The sequence below is a fragment of the Gorilla gorilla genome, chromosome 12, assembly GCF_029281585.2.
Source record: "Gorilla gorilla gorilla isolate KB3781 chromosome 12, NHGRI_mGorGor1-v2.1_pri, whole genome shotgun sequence".
Taxonomy (NCBI): Eukaryota; Metazoa; Chordata; class Mammalia; order Primates; family Hominidae; genus Gorilla; species Gorilla gorilla.
The window spans coordinates 34,709,172-34,731,750 of NC_073236.2; the positions used below are offsets into that span (position 1 = coordinate 34,709,172).

A 22,579-nucleotide genomic window follows, 5' to 3' on the forward strand; every position below is an offset into this window, starting at 1 on the left:
GTGTAGAGAAAAATACAAAAACTACTGAATCTGAACATCTATAGAGAAGTGTTGTTAGTAGTTGGTCTATTTCCTTCCAATCACATACAGATCATATCTGATGGGTAAAGAATATTCCATACTGTCAACAGACCACACTGTCTTCTAAAATCGCTTCAGCAGTGAGCATCCTCTGGAATAGATCTTGTTAATCCTGAGGAATTATTCTCCCAGCGGTGAGCTATGAGAAGTGGAATCACCAGATGTAGTAATTCCTGACAGAACTGCCGCCTGCTTGTGTGGCTGAGATGCTGACCTAGGTATCAGGCTGGTCGCGCTGGAACCCAGCACCCATGCTGAGTCTTTCTGAACTCCACTCTGCTCCTGTTAGATATTAACCACCTGAGGTAGCTGTCCAGATTCAAGGCGGTAGTGATTTTGTGTGTCTGTGTATTTATCACGGGGTCCGCGGCGGGAACGCAGGGGCTGTGTCCCACGTCCCCAAACCTCTAGTACGGTACGGCGCGATGAACATCCTCCATAAACCTTAAACCTCCGGGCGCTCAGTCACTGGTTCTTATTTCAGCCCTCTTAGCCCCGTAGGTCGGCGCGCTGAAAACCTTTCTGGTACCTGGGGCCTTTCCTAAGAAAAAGGCACATGTCTCGCACATTTAAGTCTGGTCTGCAACTTCAGGCGCGCCAGCACCCGAGGTTCTTCCGACCGGCCGCTCCGCTCCCAAGCCGGGAACTTCCCAGAGAATTGGCCCGGCCTCCGGGCGCGGGGGACAGCATCGGGAGGAGTGGGACTCCGGGCGCCGCGCACGGGCCGAGGACAGCCGGGCTTGGGAGGCCCTGCCCGCCGCCCCGCGTCCTCCCGGCCACTGCCACCCCGCGCATCCGGAGCCGCAGCAGACCCAGCGGGGCCGGGAACCCCACGCCCCCGGCCCGCCCCTGGCCGCCGCTTGTTTACTCCCCGGCGCAGCCTAGTCCGACCCTGGGGCCCGCCCCCGCCCACCGCCTATTGGCCGAGGAGGCGCGAAGAGCCGTAACGATTGGCCCGGGGAGGCGCGGGGCGAGCGGGGTAGGCTGCGCGAGAGGCCGAGAGGGGGCAGCAGGCGATGGCGGCGGCGGTAGCTGCGGTGGGTCGGTTAGGCTGGTTGTTCGCCGCGCTCTGCCTGGGCAACGCCGCAGGGGAGGCCGCGCCGGGCCCGCGAGTGCTGGGCTTCTGCCTGGAGGAGGATGGAGCGGCGGGAGCGGGTTGGGTACGCGGAGGGGCGGCACGGGACACGCCGGACGCCACCTTCCTCCTGCGCCTCTTCGGCCCGGGCTTCGCCAACAGCTCTTGGTCCTGGGTGGCCCCGGAGGGGGCGGGCTGCCGGGAGGAGGCGGCGGCCCCCGCGGGCGAGTGGCGCGCGCTGCTGCGCTTGCGCCTGCGGGCCGAGGCCGTGCGCCCGCACTCGGCGCTGCTGGCGGTGCGCGTGGAGCCGGGTGGCGGGGCGGCCGAGGAGGCGGCGCCGCCCTGGGCTCTGGGCCTGGGGGCGGCCGGGCTGCTGGCGCTGGCAGCGCTGGCGCGAGGCCTGCAGCTGAGCGCGCTGGCGCTGGCGCCTGCCGAGGTGCAGGTGCTGCGCGAGAGCGGCTCGGAGGCGGAGCGTGCGGCGGCGCGGCGTTTGGAGCCCGCGCGGCGCTGGGCCGGCTGCGCTTTGGGCGCGCTGCTGCTGCTGGCCAGCCTGGCGCAGGCGGCGCTGGCGGTGCTGCTGTACCGCGCGGCCGGCCAGCGTGCGGTGCCCGCCGTGTTGGGCAGCGCGGGGCTCGTGTTCCTGGTGGGAGAGGTGGTGCCGGCCGCCGTGAGCGGGCGCTGGACGCTGGCGCTGGCGCCGCGAGCGCTCGGCCTCAGCCGCCTGGCCGTCCTGCTCACTCTGCCCGTCGCGCTGCCCGTGGGGCAGCTGCTGGAGCTGGCGGCGCGGCCCGGGCGGCTGCGGGAGCGGGTGCTGGAGCTGGCGCGCGGCGGCGGCGACCCCTACAGCGATCTCAGCAAGGGCGTGCTGCGCTGCCGGACCGTGGAGGACGTGCTCACGCCGCTCGAAGACTGCTTCATGCTGGACGCCAGCACCGTGCTGGACTTCGGCGTCCTGGCCAGCATCATGCAGAGCGGCCACACGCGCATCCCGGTGTACGAGGAGGAGCGCTCCAACATCGTGGACATGCTCTACCTCAAGGACTTGGCCTTCGTGGATCCCGAAGACTGCACGCCGCTCAGCACCATCACTCGTTTCTACAACCATCCGCTCCACTTCGTCTTCAACGACACCAAGCTGGACGCTGTCCTGGAGGAGTTCAAGCGAGGTAACGGCCCGGGCATGGTGCAGGGGACGCCCGTGCGAGTGCCCTCTCCCTGAAAAGGGGTGGAGAGTTATGGAAGCCTTCAGGAAAGGGTCCCACCCCCGTGGAGAGCAGTAAGACCTCTAAGGTCTCTTTTCAAGACGGTATTGGCCTTGCAGCTTGGAATGACCTTTTGAAATACTTAAAGGCCATCGATCAGAGTGGGAGGAATCCTTTAGACAGCGAACACTTTAACCCCCGCGTCAGGATAGCCACCCCCCCATTTGCAGGGAGGGGTATGTCCGCTTGTCCTCTAATCCCCCAGCTCTTTCCCTCTCCCAGAGTGTTTCTGTGTGCTTGACTTTGTAGCAGGTCCAAATTTTTGGATAGAAACTAGAAGAACATAGAAAAGATGGTAGTGTCCAGGTATCTGGGATATTGTTGTGTGCACACATGTAATATCAAATTGACTGGACCTGTATTGTTTCCTTCAGAGCATTCTTAAGGTCCCTGGCGTTACTGCAGATAAGGGTATTTAGGTGTCAATCCCTTATCTGCGGTAAAGCCAGGGAAACTTAACACTTCGCTTTCAGCAAAAGTAACTCCATTTATGCTGACTTAGTCTCCCTTTCTCCCGGCTCTGTCGCGCAGGCTGGAGTGCAGTGGCCGATCTCTTATCACTGCAACCTTCGCCTCCCAGGTTCAAGCAGTTCTCCTGCCTCAGCCTTCGAGTAGGTGGGACTACAGATGCACCCCACCATTCCGGGCTAATTTTTGTATTTTTAGTAAAGATGGGGTTTCACCACGTTGACCAAGCTGGTCTTGAACTCCTGACCAGGTGATCCACTTGCCTCGCCCTCCCAAAGTGCTGTGATTGCAGGCGTGAGCCACTGTGCCCGGCCTTTTTTGATTTTTAATCTCCTGTTTTTTAAAATTTTATGTAGAGACAGGGTCTCACTATTTTGCCCAGCCTGGTCTCGAACTCCTGACCTCAAGTGATCCTCCCACCTTGGCCTCCCAAAGTGTTGGGATTACAGGCGTGAGCCACCGCGCCCAGCCTCACCTCTTCTTTTTTAACCCTAAGGTCTCAAGTTCTCCCTTAACTCCACATTTTCATCCCTCCCTTCACTGTTTTAGCTGAGCAGTTCGGAGGTTGAAGGTAAAACCAGTACCCTCCGGATGTGAAGGTGTGGTTTCTTCTGCAGTCCTCTCCAACATCATCCTTAGTGGTGCTCCCCAGAATTTGGTGCTCAGACCTTGGTCAACAGCCATGCTTCTCACACCTGCACTCCTGTAGGGTTAGGGTGGGAGCACCCCAGGGTGTTGGATGGGCTTGACCCTAAAGGCTGCCAGCTGTAAGGCCAAGTAGTGGCAAAGCCCCCTGGTATTTGTGGCAGGATGTTTCTGGCACCGTCTGTTGAGAGCCCCTGGCCTGTCGTTGCAGGAAGCCAGGCTTTGTGATAATGACCGCTACTCCTGACTGAGCACTGCCGTGTGCCAGGAGCTGATGGGCACTTTCTGTGTAATCTCGTCCCTCATTCCTTGCAGGAGGCCTGGGTGCTAAGTTACTGTTACTGCTGTAGCTCAGGAATGGGTGGGAGGCTTGGGTGGGCAGCTCTATTCTTTTAGACTCTTGGGTGCTCCTGGCTGTGTCCCTAGAACATGGCCATGCCACCCTGCCCTGGGGAGGGAGCCTGGGTTTGGGTCCAGACAGAGCCTCGCGGTGGTAAGTACTCCATCTGGGCTGCCGGAGCCCCTGAGGCAGGGGTGGTTCTCCTGGTGTGGTGGCCAACATTGCAACCCTGGAATCAGCGGAGTAGGTTCCATCCTGCCCTTGCCTGCCCCCAGGCCCTGAAGGCTGCTCAGCCTCTTGTGGCGCAAAGTCCTCTGCTGTTAGTGATAAGAGTGGGTAAACAGACCTGCGGGGGGAGACTCATCAAGCACTTTGGCCAGTGCCTGGCGTGCATATGCTGTGTGCTTGGCGTTAGCAGGTGGTTCTTACTCTGGGACAGGCTCTGCTAGTAGGTGAGCTTTTTGCCTATGCAGGAGCAAGGGGTGAATCTGGAATTGCAGATTTCCGTTCTTCTAGGCAGGTCACCAGACTTCCTTTTTTTTAGGGAAAAAGTGGAAGACTGTAGCTGTCCTTTTGGTGTTGAAAGCACTCACGTTTCTAGATTCTTTAAGAAAAAGCTCACTCTGGTGTCTGGCTTCAGCTGGCTGTTGCTTTCAACAGTTGAGCAGTCACCAAGCAGAGATTTGGAGCAGCGGAGATGGAAGGGTTGTCCTGTTCAGAACTAAAGGCAACTTCTGTAGTTGGTCATGATGCTCAGGATGAGGTTGGTGAAAGTGGTCTTTCATTTTCCAAACTGCCAGTGTCAGGGTCTTCGCTGCCATGGTCTTGTCTTTCAGATGCGATGGATGAGCTTGGTCCAGGGTGGTTGGGGATTCCACTTGGGGAAGAATAAAAAATGTTCATGTTCGTTGGGAAGGAGCGCAGAGGCAGGATGTCCCCTGGCGGGGGGGGGCTTGTGTGCTGTGTAAGGAACTTGTACTTGATCACCAGGGCCATGAGCATCAAGCAGCAGCATCAGTTATTTTTACAGATCAGTAACAATTGTGGACACCAGCGCAGGGAGACCAGCGGTGTGAGGGATCCAGGTGAGAGGGGATGATAACCTGAACAAGGTGCATGGCAGGCCTGGAGAGGAGCCCCAAGAGGGCAGCAGAGGTGGAATTGGGAAGATTGGTATCTGGCAGCGGGGCTGTGCAACAAGGAGGAGCAGCTGAGGATGAGGCCCAGATTTCTGGCTGTGTGGTGGCGGTGCACCTTCACTAAGGGCCGGGCGTGGGGAGCAGGTTTTGGCCATTGAATTTGTGTCTGTGCAGTGTCCCAAGAGGCAAACTCCTAGCAGGCTGTTGATGTGAAATGCAAGTGGGAGGCAGAATAGGAGTGTCTCTCAAGTCATGGGAGGGAGGCAGAGAGCCTCAGCCTCCTAGGAGCACAGGTGTGTCAGGGGTAAGGGAAGCCCAGGAGAAGCTGGCCAGGAGGAGGCAAGACCAAGGAAGGAGGAGTCCCCGAGAGCGGAATGTCCTGGAAGCTAAGGGAAGAGACCACTTTCCCAGGGAAGGTGAGTGACAGGAGAGGAGGCCAGCAAACAGGATGCCGTTGACCTTTGCAAGAGCAGATTTGATGCCACGGCAAGGGAGCCATTTGGGGAATGAATGAGGTGTGGAAAGGTACGAGAACCAATGTAGACAGCCCTCCACAGAGCGTGGCTGCAGAGAGAAGTGACTGGCAGAGGATGTGGGACAGGGGAGGAGGCCTTCTGCTGTTTGGTTTTAAGATGGGCAAGTCCAGTAGGTTCAGATTGAAATGCAGGTTGAAATGTAGCTAGGAAGGAAATTAGAGAGGCCAGGGTCCAGGCTGCTCCTGTTCTGGGCTGGGTGGCCTCCAGGCAGGTCACAAGCAGCCCGATGCAGGAGGATTTGGGGTTGAGTGCCTCTGCTTGAAACAGACCTTTCTAAAAGCTGCCTGACAACATGCTGAAAAGGATCCCCTTGGAAGACAGTGGGGGAGGTTTTTGGAACCTGGAGGTTAAATGGGGAGCTCTTTAATCCCCCTTGACTTCCCCGCTCCTGTGGTGAGTGAGGGCCATTCGTGGGCAGACTGGCCATGTCTTTCTGGTGACATCCCGGAGCTTTTTTCTCTGCTTCTCTAGTTCAGTGCAGTCCTTTGGCAAATATCTTTATTTTTTCCGTGTTAAAGTCCTTTTTGTCCTTCCTAACCTTCTTAAGCATTCCTCCACTTAGGAACAAAGGGCATATTGCAGTCTTTGTGGTGTGTGAGGTTTTAAAAATCGATTCCCTTTCCATCTCTCTGCCAAGCTAATGAGCCTCTGAATTTCGTGGAGCTGGAGTCCCTGCCATCTTGGCAGCTTTCATTCCGGGTCTTGTTTCTTTTGCTGTGTCTGCTAGGGAACTTTGTAGTCTGGGGGCGAGGTAACCTCCCCAGCAAGGCGCCCCTTAATCAGTGCCAACTTGAGATGACGTGCTGATTATTTTGTGCAGACGTCACCAGGAAGAGTGAGTGCTTTGGAGCCGTAATAAATAACTTGGACAGCTGCTCCTTGACTTACAAATGGAGTTATGTCCTGATAAACCCATTGTAAGTTGAAAATACCTTAAGTCAAAAATGTGTTTGATACATCTAACCTACCAAACCAAATAGTTCAGCCTGGCCCACCTTAAACATGCTCAGAACACCTACTTTAGCCTGCAGTTGGGCAAAGTCATCTAACACAAAACTATTTTAAAATAAAGTGTTGAATATCTCATGTAATTTATTGACTGCTGTACTGAAAGTGAAAACAGAATGGTTATATGTGTTTGAAGTATGGTTTCTACTGAATGCATATTGCTTTTGAACCATCAAATTTGAAAAATTGTAATTTGAACCATTGTTAAGTCAGGGACCTTAATGTACAAAAGAACATTATTATTATTATTATTTTTTTTTTGAGATGGAGTCTTGCTGTCTTGCCAGGCTGGAGTGCAGTGGCACAATCTCGGCTCACTGCAACCTCTGCCTCCCGGGTTCAAGTGATTCTCCTGCCTCAGCCTCCTGAGTAGCTGGGACTACAGGTGTGCACCATCATGCCCAGCTAACTTTTTTATGTTTTTAGGAGAGACGGAGTTTCACAATGTTGGCCAGGATAGTTTCGATCTCTTGACTTTATGATCCGCCCGTCTCGGCCTCCCAAAGTGCTGGGATTACAGGTGTGAGCCACTGTGCCTGGCCAAGAACATTATTATTTTTGAGACAGAGTCTTGCTCTGTCACCTGGGTTGGAGTGCAGTGATGTGATCGTGGCTCACTGTAGCCTCTACCTCCTGGGCTCAAGTGATCCTTCCACTTCAGCCTCCTGAGTAAGCTGGGGCCACAGGTGAACACCACCATGCCCAGCTAAGTTTTAATTTTATGTAGAGATTGGGGTCTCCCTATGTTGCCCAGGCTGGTCTCAAACTCCTGGCCTCAAGCGATCCTCCCAGCTCAGCTTTCCAAAGAGATGGGATTACAGGTGTTCGCCACTGTGCCTGGCCGCAGTCTCTGCTTTAAAGGAACCCAGCTCTGGTTTCCTGTCTGCTGGGATCCAGATGATTGCCGTGATGCGGAAAAGAGTCTGACCAGCTCCAACAGCAGTGAGGAGCGTCAGCACACTACTTTTGTCTTTCTCACAGTAGTCATTCATTCACTGAGGTGCTTTAGAAAACAGAAGAGAGAAGGTATTCCAACTGTTATTAACATCATAGAAATTGGGCATTATGAAAGGGTACTTTGGCATTCAAATAATTGGGGTACCCTGGAGCCTGCTAACTAAAATTAAACTTGAAGCTTTTCCAGGGCTTTCTGCTTGACGTTGGCAAGACACACTGTGAGCTGCTCGTGGCTCCGTGGAGCTGGCCTGTGGGCAGGCATCAGCGTGAGTGGTTCCACTCTGGTGGCTCAGCAGATGAGAGGTGACCTTGAGTCCCTGCAGCTGCTCTTGCTCTGTCCCTCTGCTGTCATCTTTGGCTGCCATCTAGACCCCTCAGACATTCTTCTTGGGATTCAGTCACACGACCACTGTTCCAGGGGATCTTCCAGGGCCTGCTTTCTTCTGTTCGTGATAGAATCATCCCAGTGTGGCAGGCCATGGAGAACTGTGTGCCTTGTTCTAGAGAAGTTTGAAAGCAAAGGAGTGAGTCCCTTTCTGTAGGAAACCTGCCAAAGGGGCTGGCTTCCTGGGAGAAGGGAGCCAAGATGAGGCCTCTCTGCGCCGAGGTGGCCATTTAGATCCTGGGCTTTGGTGCTGGAATCCAAGACAGTAACCAAAACCTCATGTCACGCTTGGCCTTCCTGGCCTGGCCTGACAGGTTTGTACTCTGGTGGGGCAGCCGTGGCCCATGTAGAGACGGCACCCAGCACAAGCACTGAGTGTTAGAAGGTGTCTAGAAACGCAGTTCAGCAGGGCTGAGTGGCAATCTCCAGGGGCCCTAGCCTTCCTCCTGGAAAGCGGGGAGACGATTCATGTGGCCATTTCCAGCTTTTTGTCCAGGGCAATGCAAGCATCCTGGAGAACTGTGCTTTATTTAATCAAGCCCACGGGATGTAAAGTATGATCCACACAACAACACAAACTTGACTGTTTGATTTCCCAGAAGAGTCTTGAAGCAGGTACCCCCTCACAGGCAGGTCCAGGCCAGTTACCCCTCAGCGTTTCCACTAGTGACAAACGAGGGCCTTGTTGAATGAGTTGCTCCCATCCCCCTGTCCTGGACCTGTGCCGCCCAGGCCGGCAGCCCCCTCCACCTGGGGCTGTGCTACCTAAAGGTGGAGTCTGAGTTGAGATGTGCTGTGAGCGTAAAACACACCAGATTCAGAGAGTGCAACATAGACAAAATGTCTGTGACTATTTTTTGTATTGATTACGTATTGAAATGCTATTTTGACTATATTGGGTTACTTACAATATATTATTAAACTTAATTTTATGTGTTTCTTTTGACTTTTTTAATGCAGCTATTCAGATTTTAAATTACTTAGGTGGCTTGCATTCTGTTTTTTTCAGATGGGTCTAAAGTAGTGTGGATGAAAAGCACTTATCTGACACTTAGTAAATTCCTGAAGCCTCCCCAGCATTCCCCAGCACTCTGAGACTTGGGCTTTTTTCCAAGCTTACATTCCCTCACTAAGCAAACAAACCAAATAGGAAGCTAACCTGAGAAAGACATATAGGGTAATGTGGAAAATCTCAGCCTGGTGCTCCTCCTCCCTGCACAGCTTGGCTCCCGAGTGGCCAGCTACCACTCTTCTCATCCCCTAGTTGACAGCCCCTAATGGGCAGCTTTAAGAATTAGGAAAACCAAAAGATACGCAGACACACACACATACACACAGTCTATCTGTCTGTCTGTCTGTCTATCTCTTTCTAATTTCTATCATAAAGAAGGACAAGAAGCCATGCACATTTATGTAGGATGGACAGCATATATATTTACTTTAAGAATAAAAAGACTTAGGAAAACCTCCCAAGGACAGTCAGGCTGGGTGGCCCCACTCAGCTGCCCCGTGTGGACTGTTGCAGGAGAGCCTGTGTTCCAGAGTCAGTGCCCTTGTTAGCCTGCATGTGCAGGCTGGCTGATGTGTGAGGCATTTGTGTTCTCCACTGGATGCATCCTTGTCTAAATTGCATCCATGTCATGGAGGTGCACAGACCTGGAGCTGGATCCCAGCTCTGCCAGCTCTGCCTGGGGGGCCTTGTGCAGATGGGCATGAGCCCAGTGCTTCATTTTCAACCTGTGTGAAAATAAGGCCAGTTCTCATAATCATGCTGGGAGTCTTAAGTAAAAACCTAGAAAAGAGTGTGGCTCTGTGCCTGGCACGTTGTAGGAACATGAACATTAGCCATGTCCTTTTGGTGGGCCTATACCAGGGGAGATGAATCAAACTGGGGGGCGCCCAGCAAGCTGTTCCATGAGTGTCCTCCCCCCACAGGGAAGTCCCACCTGGCCATCGTGCAGAAGGTGAACAACGAGGGTGAAGGCGACCCCTTCTACGAGGTCCTGGGCCTGGTCACCCTGGAGGACGTGATCGAGGAGATCATCAGGTCCGAGATCCTGGATGAGTCTGAAGACTACCGTGAGTCCAGACTCTTGGCAGTTCTGTCTCCGCTGGGCCCGCACACTTCCCCAGGCGTATGTTGCGTCAGAGGCCAGTGGGCCTCTGTGCTGCTGGAACCCAGCAAGATCCACAGCCAGGCCCCCTTCTGAGCCCTGCATGGGCGCTGGCAGAGAGCCCCCTTGCAGGAGGGCTCACGCCTGCACCTCCACACAAGCATGGTTGCCTGTGCCAGCGGTGGCCTTGCAATCCCAGGGCTCACCTGAGGCTCCATTAGCAGCAGTCCTATTAGTTTCCTCCATTACTGAGAGAGCTCTGCCCTTTATGGGCCTTTCCCAGTCTTCTGTCTCCCTAGGTGCTTTTGTTTTTGCAGGTTCTTTTGTACATTACAGAAATGTCCCCTGAAAGAACCCACTGTTTGCCATGAAGAAAGTCTTCCTGGCTGGGCGCAGTGGCTCACGCCTGTAATCCCAGCTCTTTGGGAGGCCCAGGCAGGCAGATCACGAGATCGGGAGTTCGAGACCAGCCTGGCCAATATGGTGAAACTCCATCTCTGCTAAAAATACAAACATTAGCTGGGCGTGGTGGTGCGTGCCTGTAGTCTCACATACTCAGGAGGCCGAGGCAGAAGAATCGCTTGAACCTAGGAGGCAGAGGTTGCAGTGAGTTGAGATCACGCCACTGCGCTCCAGCCTGAGAGACTGGGAGGGGGTGGAAATAAGTCTTCCCAAAGCAGCTGATCCCGGGCCCTTGATTGCATGGTAAAAGTGTCCGCCTGTTAGCATGGTGGCTGAGGTCTGCAGGGCTGTACAGAGTCTGTGCGTCATGGCCGGGCTGCCTTCCCTGCATGCTTCCAGAAGTATCACTTTAATCATGCGTCGATTTTCAAACATAGCATCTCTAGTTCCGTTCTTGAGACTGCCATAGGCTTGGGGTCTCCAGGTTAATTGCTGCCCATTTGCATTGGTAATCCTTGAATACATGCTTTATAGTGAGAAGTTTTTCAGTGGCCAGAGAGGCTGTTATTATTTTTTAATTTTTTTTTTATTTTGAGACGGTGTTGCTCTGTCATCCAGGCTGGAGTACAGTGGCGCATTCATGGCTTACTGCAGCCTCAACTTCCCAGACTCAAGTGTTCCTCCCACCTCAGCCTCCTGAGCAGTTGGGACTACAGGCGCATGCCACCACACCCGTCTAATTATTTTATTTTTTTGTAAAGACACGGTCTCTCTATGTTGCCTAGGCTGGTGTTGAACTTCTGGCCTTAAGTGATCCTCCCGCTTCAGCCTCCTAAAGTGCTGGGGTTACAGGTGTGAATCACTACATCTGGCCTAAATTTAAAAAAGTTTTTAGTCTATATCCAGTGACCTATCAGGGATGCTTGTTATTTTATACAAGCTGCTTTGTTATCATATCAGCATTCTCTTCAGCCAGCTCCAAGGCAGATAGTCACCCCTCTCTCTGTGTGGTTGGGGTGGGAGCAGGCCCCGTGGAGGGAGCGGTGCTGAGGACATGTCCCTGGCGTTCTGATGCTGCTCCATCGAGGACCCCCTGGCCTCAGGAGGAAGGAGCAGGCGACGCGGCCCCTTAGTGTGGTCGTGTTGACTGACAGGTGGCTGATGCCTGAGCGCGCCCTCTTCTTCCATCTTAGGAGACACCGTGGTGAAGAGGAAGCCTGCTTCTCTGATGGCCCCTCTGAAGCGGAAGGAGGAGTTCTCCTTGTTCAAGGTGTCTGATGATGAATATAAAGTAAAAATCTCGCCTCAGCTGCTCTTGGCCACCCAGCGCTTCCTGTCCCGAGGTGAGGTGGGAGGGTGGTCCATGCCCCCTGCTCTCCTCACCGTTCTGTGGGTCAGGAGGCCGCCCAGGGCCGACACTGACTCTGCTCCCCACTCCTAGCAGGCGGGTGCGTCTTGAGGACTTCTGTGTTCTCTGCAGCCCTGCCAGCATCTTGGGTCATGGGAGAGACACCTCTCTGCCAGATGACCAAGAGCAGGGCCAGGCCAGTGCCACGCCTGGTGCACCACAGCCAGGGGGCCTCAGCTCTCAGCTGGGCGGATGTGGGGTGCCCTGCCCAGTTCTTTTTTTTTTTTTTTTTTTTTTTTTTTTTAAGATAGGGTCTCGCTCTGTCACCCAGGCTGGAGTGCAGTGGCACGATGTTGGCTCACTGCAACCTCCGCCTCCTGGGTTCAAGCGATTCTCCTGCCTCAGCCTCCCAAGTAGCTGGGATTACAGGCGTGTATCACCATGCCTAGCTAATTTTTGTATTTTAGTAGAGGCAGGGTTTTGCCATATTGGCCAGGCTGGTCTCGAACTCCTGACTGCAGGTGATCCACCTGCCTCAGCCTCCGAAAGTGTTGGGATTACAGGCGTGAGCCACCGCACCTGGCCCCTGCCTAGTTCTCTTGTGTTGAGGTGTTAGGGGCAGCTGCTCACAGGCCACCCGGGAGAGCCCTGGTGGGCACAATCACTTTAAATTGCCTACAGTGTTGGGTGTGGTTCCACCGGCCACTAGGCCCCAGTGGACACTGTCCCTTTTTTCCACCACGTGCAGAAGTGGATGTATTCAGCCCGCTGCGCATCTCTGAGAAGGTCCTGCTGCACCTGTTGAAGCATCCCAGTGTCAACCAGGAAGTGAGGTTTGACGAGAGCAACCGTCTGGCCACACACCACTACCTGTACCAGCGCAGCCAGCCGGTGGATTACTTCATTCTCATCCTGCAGGTAGCTGTGGGTCCCAGGCCTGGAGTCCCTCCTGCTTCCTCAGGCCAGGGAAGGGTCTAGGAGAAGAGGGGAGCAGGGGCATGCGGATATGCACCCTCCCGCCCCAAACAGTTGAGGTGGTGGGTTTCTCCTTCCGCTGTCTTCTGACGGGAAAGGTAATCTGGCCGCATCTGTTTCTCTCCTTGCCACTCCTCCCAGGGCAGGGTTGAAGTGGAGATCGGGAAAGAGGGTCTGAAGTTCGAGAATGGGGCCTTCACGTACTATGGAGTGTCGGCCCTAACTGTGCCATCCTCGGGTAAGCCACGGCCCTGCTGGTGCTGAGGGCCAGGGTGGAGGCTGCAGAGCCTGTCCCCCATCATCGCTTGGGCTCTCAGTGCCCCTCCTCACCTCTCCTTCCACCTGAGCCCACCACCCCACAAGGTGGTGTAGCCCCTGGGCTTCCAGGAGGGAGGGCAGCATTCTTCATCGCTCAACTTTGTGGCCCACTCCACCCCCGCAAAACCTCTCCCGGCTGTGTTTGTCCTCCTCTCCCAGCTTCCCATGCACATCGCCTCTCCAGAGTGATTGGTGGGGTGGGTCTTCGAAACTGTACAGTTGTCCCCACCAGGGGAGGGGGCTCCCAGCTGCCAGCATGGCTCCTGCCATCACTGATTGTTCCTTTGATAGTTCACCAGTCCCCGGTGTCCTCGCTCCAGCCCATCCGCCATGACCTGCAGCCCGACCCAGGTGACGGCACGCGTTCATCTGCGTATTGTCCCGACTACACCGTGAGGGCGCTCTCTGATCTGCAGCTCATCAAGGTGACTGCCTGGGCTGCTTGTGGGTGCTGGCTTTAGCCGACTTTGTGTCACCGGGGGCTAGACCAGCTGGTCTGAGACTGCCCGAACAAGCCTTCCACTCATGCTGAGGGACACAGACCTTTGCACCCAGTTTCCACGCAAGGTCTTAAAAACACTTGACTCAGTTGCTCTTCTCTGCCCTTAACTAGCTTACAGTTGTGCCTCTGTCCTCTTCTGGCACCGTGTCACCTTTCCTGCGTACCTTCTGCGTCTCGCTTCACCAATTGGGTCTTCCAGTAACGCTGTCATCCTCCAGGTTACGCGGCTGCAGTACCTCAATGCACTCCTGGCTACCCGAGCCCAGAACCTGCCACAGTCCCCTGAGAACACCGACCTGCAGGTTATTCCAGGCAGCCAGACCAGGCTCCTTGGTGAGAAGACCACCACAGCGGCAGGTGAGTGCCGAGTGGTACATCGTGCGTGGTGTCTGGACCTGAGGGCCGTGAGCTCACACACACAGACTTGCACTTTCGCTGCCCCCCTGCCCTCTGTCTTTTTTCTCTCTTTTCTCCCCATCCTTTTCCCTTCTTGATATATATATATATATTTTTTTTTTTTTTTGAGATGGAGTCTTACTCTGTTGCTCTGTTTCCCAGGCTGGAGTACAATGGTGTGATCTCGGCTCACTGCAACCTCCGGCTCCTGGGTTCAAGCAATTCTCCTGTCTCAGACTCCTGAGTAGCTGGGATTACAGGCGCCCACCACCACGCCTGGCCAATTTTTGTATTTTTAGTAGAGATGGGGTTTCACCATGTTGGCCAGGCTGGTCTTGAACTCCTGACCTCAGATGATTCGCCTGCCTCACCTTCCCAAAGTGCTGGGATTACAGGCATGAACCACTGTGCCCAACCCCCTTCTTGCTTTTTTTTTTTTTGTTTAATTCTTCATTATTCAACTTGAACTTCTTGCTGTCTTTAATAGCATGGATGACACCAAACTATAGACTAACTGGTATTTAGAGTAGAGTATAGTAAGTCGGTATTTCTCTCAAGGACGTCTTAGAATGGATTGACTTAATCAGAGATTTGTTGGGAAGTGGGAATAAGTTTTAGTTCAGACACTCTTTTGGCCATTTAAGATTAAGTTTAGGTCACTTTGAGTCAGCAGTGGCCCTGGCTTAGAGGGTGTGTGGCTGGCAGACACCATCCTAGACACTAGAAGGGCATTTGTGAAGAGTTTGGTCAGTTCATACTAATATTTAAGCGTGGCCCATCCAGTGCTCCACTGCGAGCAGGAAGATTGTGTTGGAAGAAATTTTGCAAATGGAACTAAAGATTGTGGGATATGGAACCCCATCCCCACACTGCAAGGAGGGAGGTGAAAGAGTCTGAAGTGTAGGCTGTGGGTAGGAGTGGTGAAGGGTTTCTTGTTCTTGTTTTTCAAGAAGATACTTTAATTCTGATTGCGTTCCTAAGGTTGGGGTCAGAGATATGCCTGAACTTGAGATTCCTGGAAGAGCTGGTGGGGCTTCCAGAGAGGCTGTGGAGGGAGCTGCAGGCTTGCTTCCTCCCACCCCCACCTGCCCCACCACGAGGAAGACAAGCTGTTATCAACGCTTCCTCTGCCAGGCACTGTGCTAGGAGCTTCCATGTCTAACTCTGCTAAGCTCCCCGTGGCCAGAGGGGTGCTAGCTGTTCTGCCTGTTCTACAGGGCAGGAATGAGAGCCAGAGAGAAGACCCAGGGACTCTGACCTGCTTCCTGTAGGCCTCCCGTGGAGCCACTGTGGCTGCTCAGACCCACACTCGAGAGCACAAACATGTTTTTCTAATAGTCCTTTCTGAATTGTGAGGTCACATGCAGGTGCAAGGGACAGAAATCCCACCCTGGGCCATGTGGATGCTTCAGCCCCTGTGGGCTCCAGATCCAGGTGTTGGCAAAAAGGCAGCAGGTGAGGTTGTGCTGCTTAAGTCTTGGATCTGGGGATGGGTTGCATCTCTTTCTAAAGAGATCTCTCTAAGGATGGTGCTGCACTTTTTTTTAAGAGATAAGGTCTTGCCATGGTGCCCAGGCTGGCTTCATACTCTGGGCTCAAGTGATCCTCCTGCCTCAGCCTCCAAAGTAGCTGGACGAGTAGCTAGTGCCGCACCTTTTAGGGTTGTTGAGGCTTCTGTGCTTACCCACTGTGATGGTTTCTTATTGTATGGGGTGCCCCTTCTACAGAAGTTCACATTGTCACATTACACTGGGGTCTCAGAGGCCAAGGTATTGTGTTTTAAAAATGGGAGCCTTTTAGTTTTGGTTCTCCCATATGTGAGCCTTTTTCTGGCTCGCTGCTACTCAGACTGCATGTGTTGTAGTGAAGATACAGACCTAATCCCAGAATAATGCTCTTCCCATCACTGCACACCCGGAGATTTTTAAATAATCTTCACTGGGCCGTCCTGTAAGAGAATAGTTGATAGTGGCTTTGTGGGTCATTTCCTCTTTGTAATGGATTATTCTCTAGACACAATGTTGGTTATTTTCACTTAAGTACAACCTGACAGTTGCTTCAGTGAGGCTGGCCTGCTGTCTTTCTGTTTCTTGCCTGAACTCGGGTTGTCCTGCATTTTGTCCCGTGAGCTTGGCACTTCACTGTCCAGAGGAGCGTAGGGCCGCTGCACACCTGGAGATTTTGGTGGGGCACTGCTTAAATCGTGCAGATGAGAACCAGTTTCTGGAGATCTTGGCACTAGACGCCCAGCAGAGAAGTGCCTTTTTTGAGACTTGGAAGACACAATAATTTTAAATTGCCTACAGCAGAGGTTGGCAAATAGTGGTGCAAGGGCCACATCTGGCTAGCAGCCTATTTTTGAGAATGAAGTTTTATGAGAACCCACACATCTGTTTGTAGATTGCTATGGCTGCCTTTGAGTTACAGCAGTGGAGCTGAGTAGCTGTGACAGAGGCTATATGACCTACAAAAACTAAAAATATTGGTCCTTTATGGAAAAAGTTGTCTGACCCCTGGCCTACCATTTCAAATCCTGGGTAGGTCCTCCACGTCAGTTCTTCATGGAACTGTATTGCCGAGGGAAAGGCAGTCCCCACACTGTGCAGCCCTCCATGCTGTGCTCCTGGCTTTCTCTGCCATCCTGAGCCGCAGGCTGTGGGGCAGCGCAGCACCAGCACTGCAGCTGCCGGCTCTCCCTCAGCTTCCCCTGCCCGGGGCACTGGCCCTCTCCATGGTGCTGCCCGGAGCCGAGAGGCACAACCATTTCTGCTCAATAGCTTCTCCTCTTCTTTCTCTCTCTGCTCTCTTTAGCCTTCCCAGTAGACCTTTCCCTCTTTGGCACAGTTGGAAACTGCAGTTGATAAATGACTGTGGACTAGTGCGCGTTTTTTGTTTTCAGAGCACACGCAAGGTAAATATCTTCCCTCTCCCTGCCCCTTCACTTCCCTTTCCTGGCCCTTCAGCTGAGGGAGGAGCAGAGCCCACGGCTCCCCAGGCTGGGGGGCATTTTTCTCCAGGGGTGTGGGGTGGGCGCTCCCTTCCATCCTTCTGGAAGACAGGAGGGGTCATGAGACTCCTCCACTGTGGCAAATGGTGCTTCCTTCCAGCACAGGATGCTGTATTGTCCCGGGAAGGTGCCTCTTGTTCAGCATAATGACCTGGGACCCTCGGGGCCAGAAATCCTCAGCCCCAGCTTCCCCCATCTCCCAGGGAAGGCATCTGTTAGCTGACCATCTGCTAACCAGTCGCTCCTGTTTCTGCTCTGATACTTCCCAAGGCATCCCGAAGCACCTGCCTTAGCTGCCCCTTCCTGTCCCACAGAGGATTTGGCACTTGGTTTTGACAGGATCCTTTACCAGCTTTGATGTTAATTCTCCTTCCCTTGTCTCCTGTAGGGTCCAGCCACAGCAGGCCCGGCGTCCCGGTGGAAGGCAGCCCTGGGCGGAACCCAGGCGTTTAACGGCTCACTAGGCAGCCCCAGATCTGGGGAACAGATGAGCACGTGGGGAGCTGGAGTGAGCTGAGCAGAAGTTTCGTGCCCGCCTGCCCCCATCCCCTCCAGGCCACGTTTTAGATGGCCCTTGTAGATGCGGGTCCTGGGTGTCCTCAGAACTAGACATCAATGCCTGGATCCTTCAGCCGGCCCTGCCCTCCTTTAGGAGACAGGAGTCACCAGGGCACAGTCCTCCAGGCCCGCCTCAGGAAGGAATGAAAGGAATGCCATCATCTCTAGTCCCCAGGGCCCAGCCTTCCCCTTCTCCCCCGAGGCAGGGACAGTGCAGCATATTCAGATTCAGACCTCTTTGGGCTGAGCCACCTTGTGAGTGCAGTTACTGCCTTTGTGTGGCCGTGACCTCTATTCGTTTGCTTTTAATTTGCCAACCTAGCGCTGCTGGCAGCACTTTTTGAGCAAGCCGAGAGCACCCATTTTGGCTGGGGGTTCAGATCGATGGCCTTGTCCATGGTGTCCTTTCTGGCTTCCCTGATGGTATCATGTTTCAGCGCATGCGCGCCAGCCTTTCCCATGTGCCAAACCAGAAGCTCCACTGCCCGTAGGCTGTCCCTGTAGCCCTGCTCCCTCCCTGGAGGCTGCTCTTCTGATTCTGAGAGCTGGCCTAGTGGTGCTGAGGGCCCCTTTCTACTTCTCTGCCCACCTGCTGAGTTGCCACTCGCAGTGTTGTCAGTTCCTGTGTTCTGAGAAGAGGTCATGCCTGGGAGGAAGGGATCGTCATGCTGCATCGAATCCTCTCTCCGCTGTGTGGCCGCCGGGAGAGTAGCTGCCTGTTGCACCTGCTCCACACCTCGCCACAGCCTCCCTGCAGGTGCTGTGTGGCTGTGATGTGCAGAGAGCAGTGAGGGAGGGTTCATGAACCAGGTGGATCCTCTTTAAAAAAAAAATCCGTTTTTGTTATATCTCTAGAACATTTCAAGTCTTTTCCTTTTTTTCTGTTCCTAGCTGTGGGGTTTTAGAGAAGTGGGAACAGGAAGGCATTTGTCTTTTTCTTCTAATTTACTACATTTTCCTTCCGTAGTTCTTCAGCTGTGTGGAAACTGGGGCATCACAAGGACATAAGATCATAGATTGGATAGGGAGGGAGGAGGATTTCTGGAACTTTTCTCAAAGGAATTTGGACCCTTATAAGTGGGACTGAAGGTCAAAACAACAGTGGTATCCTTGCTTAGAAATTGTCCTCAAGGAATAAACTCTGAGAGCAAGCCCGGGTTGGAAACAGATGCTTTAAAATCCTCTCTCGAGAACAGTGGTTTTTTGTTTGTTTATTTGAGATGGAGTCTCACTCTGTCACCCAGGCTGGAGTGCAGTGGTGCGATCTTGGCTCACTGCAACCTCCACCTCCCAGGTTCAAGCCATTCTCCTGTCTGAGCCCCCTGAGTAGCTGGGATTACGGTGCCCACCACCACACCCGGCTAATTTTTGTATTTTTAGTAGAGACGGGGTTTCACCATGTTGGCCAGGCTGATCCTGAACTCCTGACCTCAGGTGATCTGCCTGCCTTGGCCTCCCAAAGTGCTGGGATTACAGGTGTGAGCTAAGATCAGGGATTCTTAACCTTGGCTGCACACCAGAATCACCTGGCAAATTAAAAATACGTGGACCTGCCACCAGAGCTTGTGATTTAATCAGAGTCGGCATCAGAGTTTTCAATTTTTTATTTATTTATTATTATTATTTTTTTTTTTTTGAGACAAGATCTTGCTCTGTCGCCCAGACGAGTGCAGTGGTGTGATCACGGCTTGCTGCAGCCTCGACCTCCCTGGTTCAGGCCATCCTGCCACCTCAGCCTCCTGAGTAGTAGGGACTACACGTAGGCACCACCACACCCAGGTAATACTTTTAATTTTTTTTTGTAGAGATAGGGTCTCATTATGTTGCCTGGGATAGTCTCGAACTCCTAGGCTCAAGCGATCCTCCTGCCTCGGCCTCCCGAAGTGTTGAGATTATAGGCGTGAGCCACCGTGCCCAGATTCACAGAAGAGTTTCATACACCTTTCACCCAGGTTCCCCTAATGTTAACAGCTTACATATAACCTTGGTACATTTATGAAAACTAAAGGTGCAATCATACTATTAGCTAGAGTTTATTTGGATTTTACCATTTTTCCCAATGTCCCTTTTCTGCTGCAGCAGCCAATCCAGGATGCCATACTGCACTTAAAGCTGTTGCTTTCTTTTTTCCTAACTTTATATTTTGAAATAATTTCAGATGATAGGAAGTTGTAAAGGTAAGGGCCCCACGCACCCTTCATCTAGTTTCCCTCCATGGTTATATCTTATATGGTTGTAATGCAGTATTCCAACGAAGACTTTGACACTGGTGCAATGTGGGTGGACAGTCCAAATCATTTGTCACATGTACATCTGTGTAACTACCACTGCAATCACGATAAAGAAGTCCCATCCCCACAAGGATCTCCCTCCCCACTTTCCCTAACTCCTGGTAACCACTAATCGTTCATCTCTTATTTTGTCATTTCAAGAATGTTGTATAAATGGGAGCATAGTGTGTAAGCATTCGGGATTGTCTTTTTTCACTCAGCGTCATTCTCGGGAGATCATCCAGGCGTTGCATGTGTCAACAGTTTTCTCCTTTTTATTGCTGAGTGGTATTCTGTGGTGTATGCATTGGCCCCCTGAAGGACACCTGGGATGTTTCCAGTTTGGGGCTATTCCAAATAAAGCTGCTACGACTATTCACGTACAGGTTTCTGTGTCAAGATTAGTTTTCGAGGAGTGTAAATGCTTGGTCATAGGGTTGTTGCATGTTTTGTTTTTTAAACCATCAAACTCTTTTTTTTTTTTTTTTTTTGAGACGGAGTCTCACTCTTTTGCCCAGGCTGGAGTGCAGTGGTGCAATCTCGGCTCACTGCAAGCTCTGCCTGCCGGGTTCATGCGATTCTCCTGCCTCAGCCTCCCCATAGCTGGGACTACAGGCGCCCGCCACCACGCCCGGCTAGTTTTTTGTATTTTTAGTAGAGAAGGGGTTTCACCATGTTAGCCAGGATGGTCTCGATCTCCTGACTTCGTGATCTGCCCGCCTCAGCCTCCCAAAGTGCTGGGATTACAGGCGTGAGCCACTGCACCTGGCCACAAACTGTCAAACTCATGTCCTCACCGGCAACCTAGGATGATCAGTTTCCCTGAATCCTCCACAGCACTTAGTGATGTCCACATGTTTTTACTTCAGCCGTTCTGACAGGTGTGTCGTGATGCCTCCTGGTGGTTTTTCATTTGCATTTCCCAGTGGTGGACACCTGTGTTTTGCTTCAGTGGAATATTCCTGTCTTTCACCCATTTTCTGATTGGATTGTTTCTTCTGTTGAGTTTTGAGAGTTCTTTGAGATTCCTTTATGGGATTTTTGGTTTCCATTGGTCTGTAGCTTATCTTTTTCACCCCTCCCCCTCCCCCCACCTTTTTTTTTTCCTGAGACAGAGTCTCACTTTGTCACCCATGGTGGAGTGCAGTGGCACAATCTTGGCTCACTGTATACTTGACTCCTGGACTCAAGCAGTTCTCCCTCTTCAGCTCCCCATGTAGATGGGACTATCACCACGCCCAGCTAATTTTTTTTTTGAGATGTAGTTTCACTCTTGTTGCCCAGGCTGGAGTTCAATGGCGTGGTCTCGGCTCACCGCAACCTCCGCCTCCCAGTTCAAGCCATTCTCCTGCCTCAGCCTCCCGAGTAGCTGGGATTACAGGCATGTGCCACCACGCCTGGCTAATTTTGTGTTTTCAGTAGAGATGGGGTTTCTCCATGTTGGTCAGGCTGGTCTCAAACTCCCGACCTCAGATGATCTGCCCGCCTCAGCCTACCAAAGTGCTGGAATTATAGGCATGAGCCACCATGCCCAGCCTATGCCCAGCTAATTTTTTATAGAGATGGGGGTTTCACCATGTTGCCCACACCTGGTCTCGAACTCATGAGCTCAAGTGATCTGCATGCCTCAACCTCCCAAAGTACTACAATTACAGGTGTGAGCCACCGTGCCCGGCCATCTTTTCACCCTCTTAACAGGGTTTTATACAGAGCAAAAGTTTTCAGTTTTGATAAAGTCCACTTTACTGATATTTCTTTATGGACTGTTGCTTTTAGTGTCGCATTTAAGAACAACTCTACCTAGTCTTAGATCCCAAAGGTTATCTGTTTTTTCCTAAAAGTTTTATAGTTTTACATTTAAGTATGCATGTGAGCCACGTTAATTTTTGTATAATGTGTAAGACTTAGGCTAAAGTTCTTTTTTTTAATCCTATAGCTGGTCCAGCTGTTCCAGCACCGTTTGTTGAAAGGCTGTCCTTCCTCCATTGAATTACTTTTGCATCTTAAAGTCAGCTGGGCATATTTGTGTGATCCTGTTCCCGTGATGATCTCGGCTCTGTCGATCTGTGTGTCTGTCCCTCTGCCAGCATTGCACTCTTGTTTCACATAGCTATATAGTAGATCTTGAAATCAGCTGGACTGATTCCTCCTCTCACTCTATTCTTTTTCAAAATATTTTTGCTATAAATTTGTGTATGAATTTTAGAATAACCTTGTCTACATCTACAAAACATCTTCTAGGATTTTGATAGGAATTGCATTTAACCTGTATGTTAATTTGAGGAGAATTGATAATCTTTACTGTATTCTGTCTAGCAATCCATGAACATGGCATGTCTATTTAAATCTTTGATTTCATCACGTTTTGTAATTTTCAGCATACAAGTCCTTGCATATTTTGTTAGATTCAAACCGAAGTGTTTCCCTTTTTCAGTAATTGTAAACAGTACATATTTTTAACTTTTGTGTCTACATGTTCATTTCCAGGAGGTAGAAACAGGTTTTTGTGTGTTTATCTTGCACCCGAGATTTTGCTGGACTCCCTAGTTGTCTGCTTTCTATAGATTCCTAGGATTTCCCACATAGACAAGCATGGCCTCTGCATGAGAATACCTGGATCCTCCCCTCAGGGCTTCTGACTTAGGGTCTGGACATCAGGACTTTTTAAACCTTCCTGGTGATTCTGATAAGCAGCTGAGGTGGAGAACCACTGCTCTTTGACCTTGTCGTCAGTGAGCAGAGATGCCTTAAGCACAAAAGCCTAGTGCCAGGACCCCGCATCCTGCCCACTCT

The 22,579-nt window shown here is 52.3% G+C and overlaps 1 protein-coding gene across 6 annotated transcripts; it reads left to right on the top strand.

Moving 5' to 3' along the window:
* The first annotated feature begins 1,065 nt into the window (after positions 1 to 1,065).
* CNNM3 (cyclin and CBS domain divalent metal cation transport mediator 3) lies at positions 1,066 to 18,373 on the top strand. 6 transcript variants are annotated; one of them, XR_004069373.3, is made up of 9 exons: positions 1,066 to 2,322; positions 9,832 to 9,975; positions 11,606 to 11,755; positions 12,509 to 12,678; positions 12,877 to 12,973; positions 13,345 to 13,478; positions 13,774 to 13,912; positions 16,763 to 16,862; positions 17,347 to 18,373. XR_004069373.3 is itself a non-coding variant. In XM_031007989.3 (8 exons), the coding sequence occupies exons 1-8, from the start codon at positions 1,098 to 1,100 to the stop codon at positions 16,810 to 16,812; spliced, it is 2,109 nt and encodes a 702-aa protein (XP_030863849.2). In that variant the 5' UTR covers positions 1,066 to 1,097; the 3' UTR covers positions 16,813 to 18,373. The 6 variants fall into 6 exon arrangements, 4 of the variants coding, with proteins under 4 accessions (XP_030863849.2, XP_004031501.4, XP_055234527.2 ...); XR_008677086.2 differs by having other exon boundaries at positions 13,774 to 15,406; positions 16,763 to 18,373; XM_031007989.3 differs by having other exon boundaries at positions 16,763 to 18,373.
* The last annotated feature ends 4,206 nt before the right edge of the window (positions 18,374 to 22,579 follow it).

Excerpts from the sequence above, each read along its gene's own strand:
- CNNM3 (XM_055378552.2), top strand. The coding sequence starts at position 1,098 with ATGGCGGCGGCGGTAGCTGCGGTGGGTCGGTTAGGCTGGTTGTTCGCC. Across the intron at positions 9,976-11,605 it reads GGATGAGTCTGAAGACTACC|GAGACACCGTGGTGAAGAGG; the intron begins GTGAGTCCAGAC and ends CTTCCATCTTAG. Across the intron at positions 11,756-12,508 it reads CCAGCGCTTCCTGTCCCGAG|AAGTGGATGTATTCAGCCCG; the intron begins GTGAGGTGGGAG and ends CACCACGTGCAG.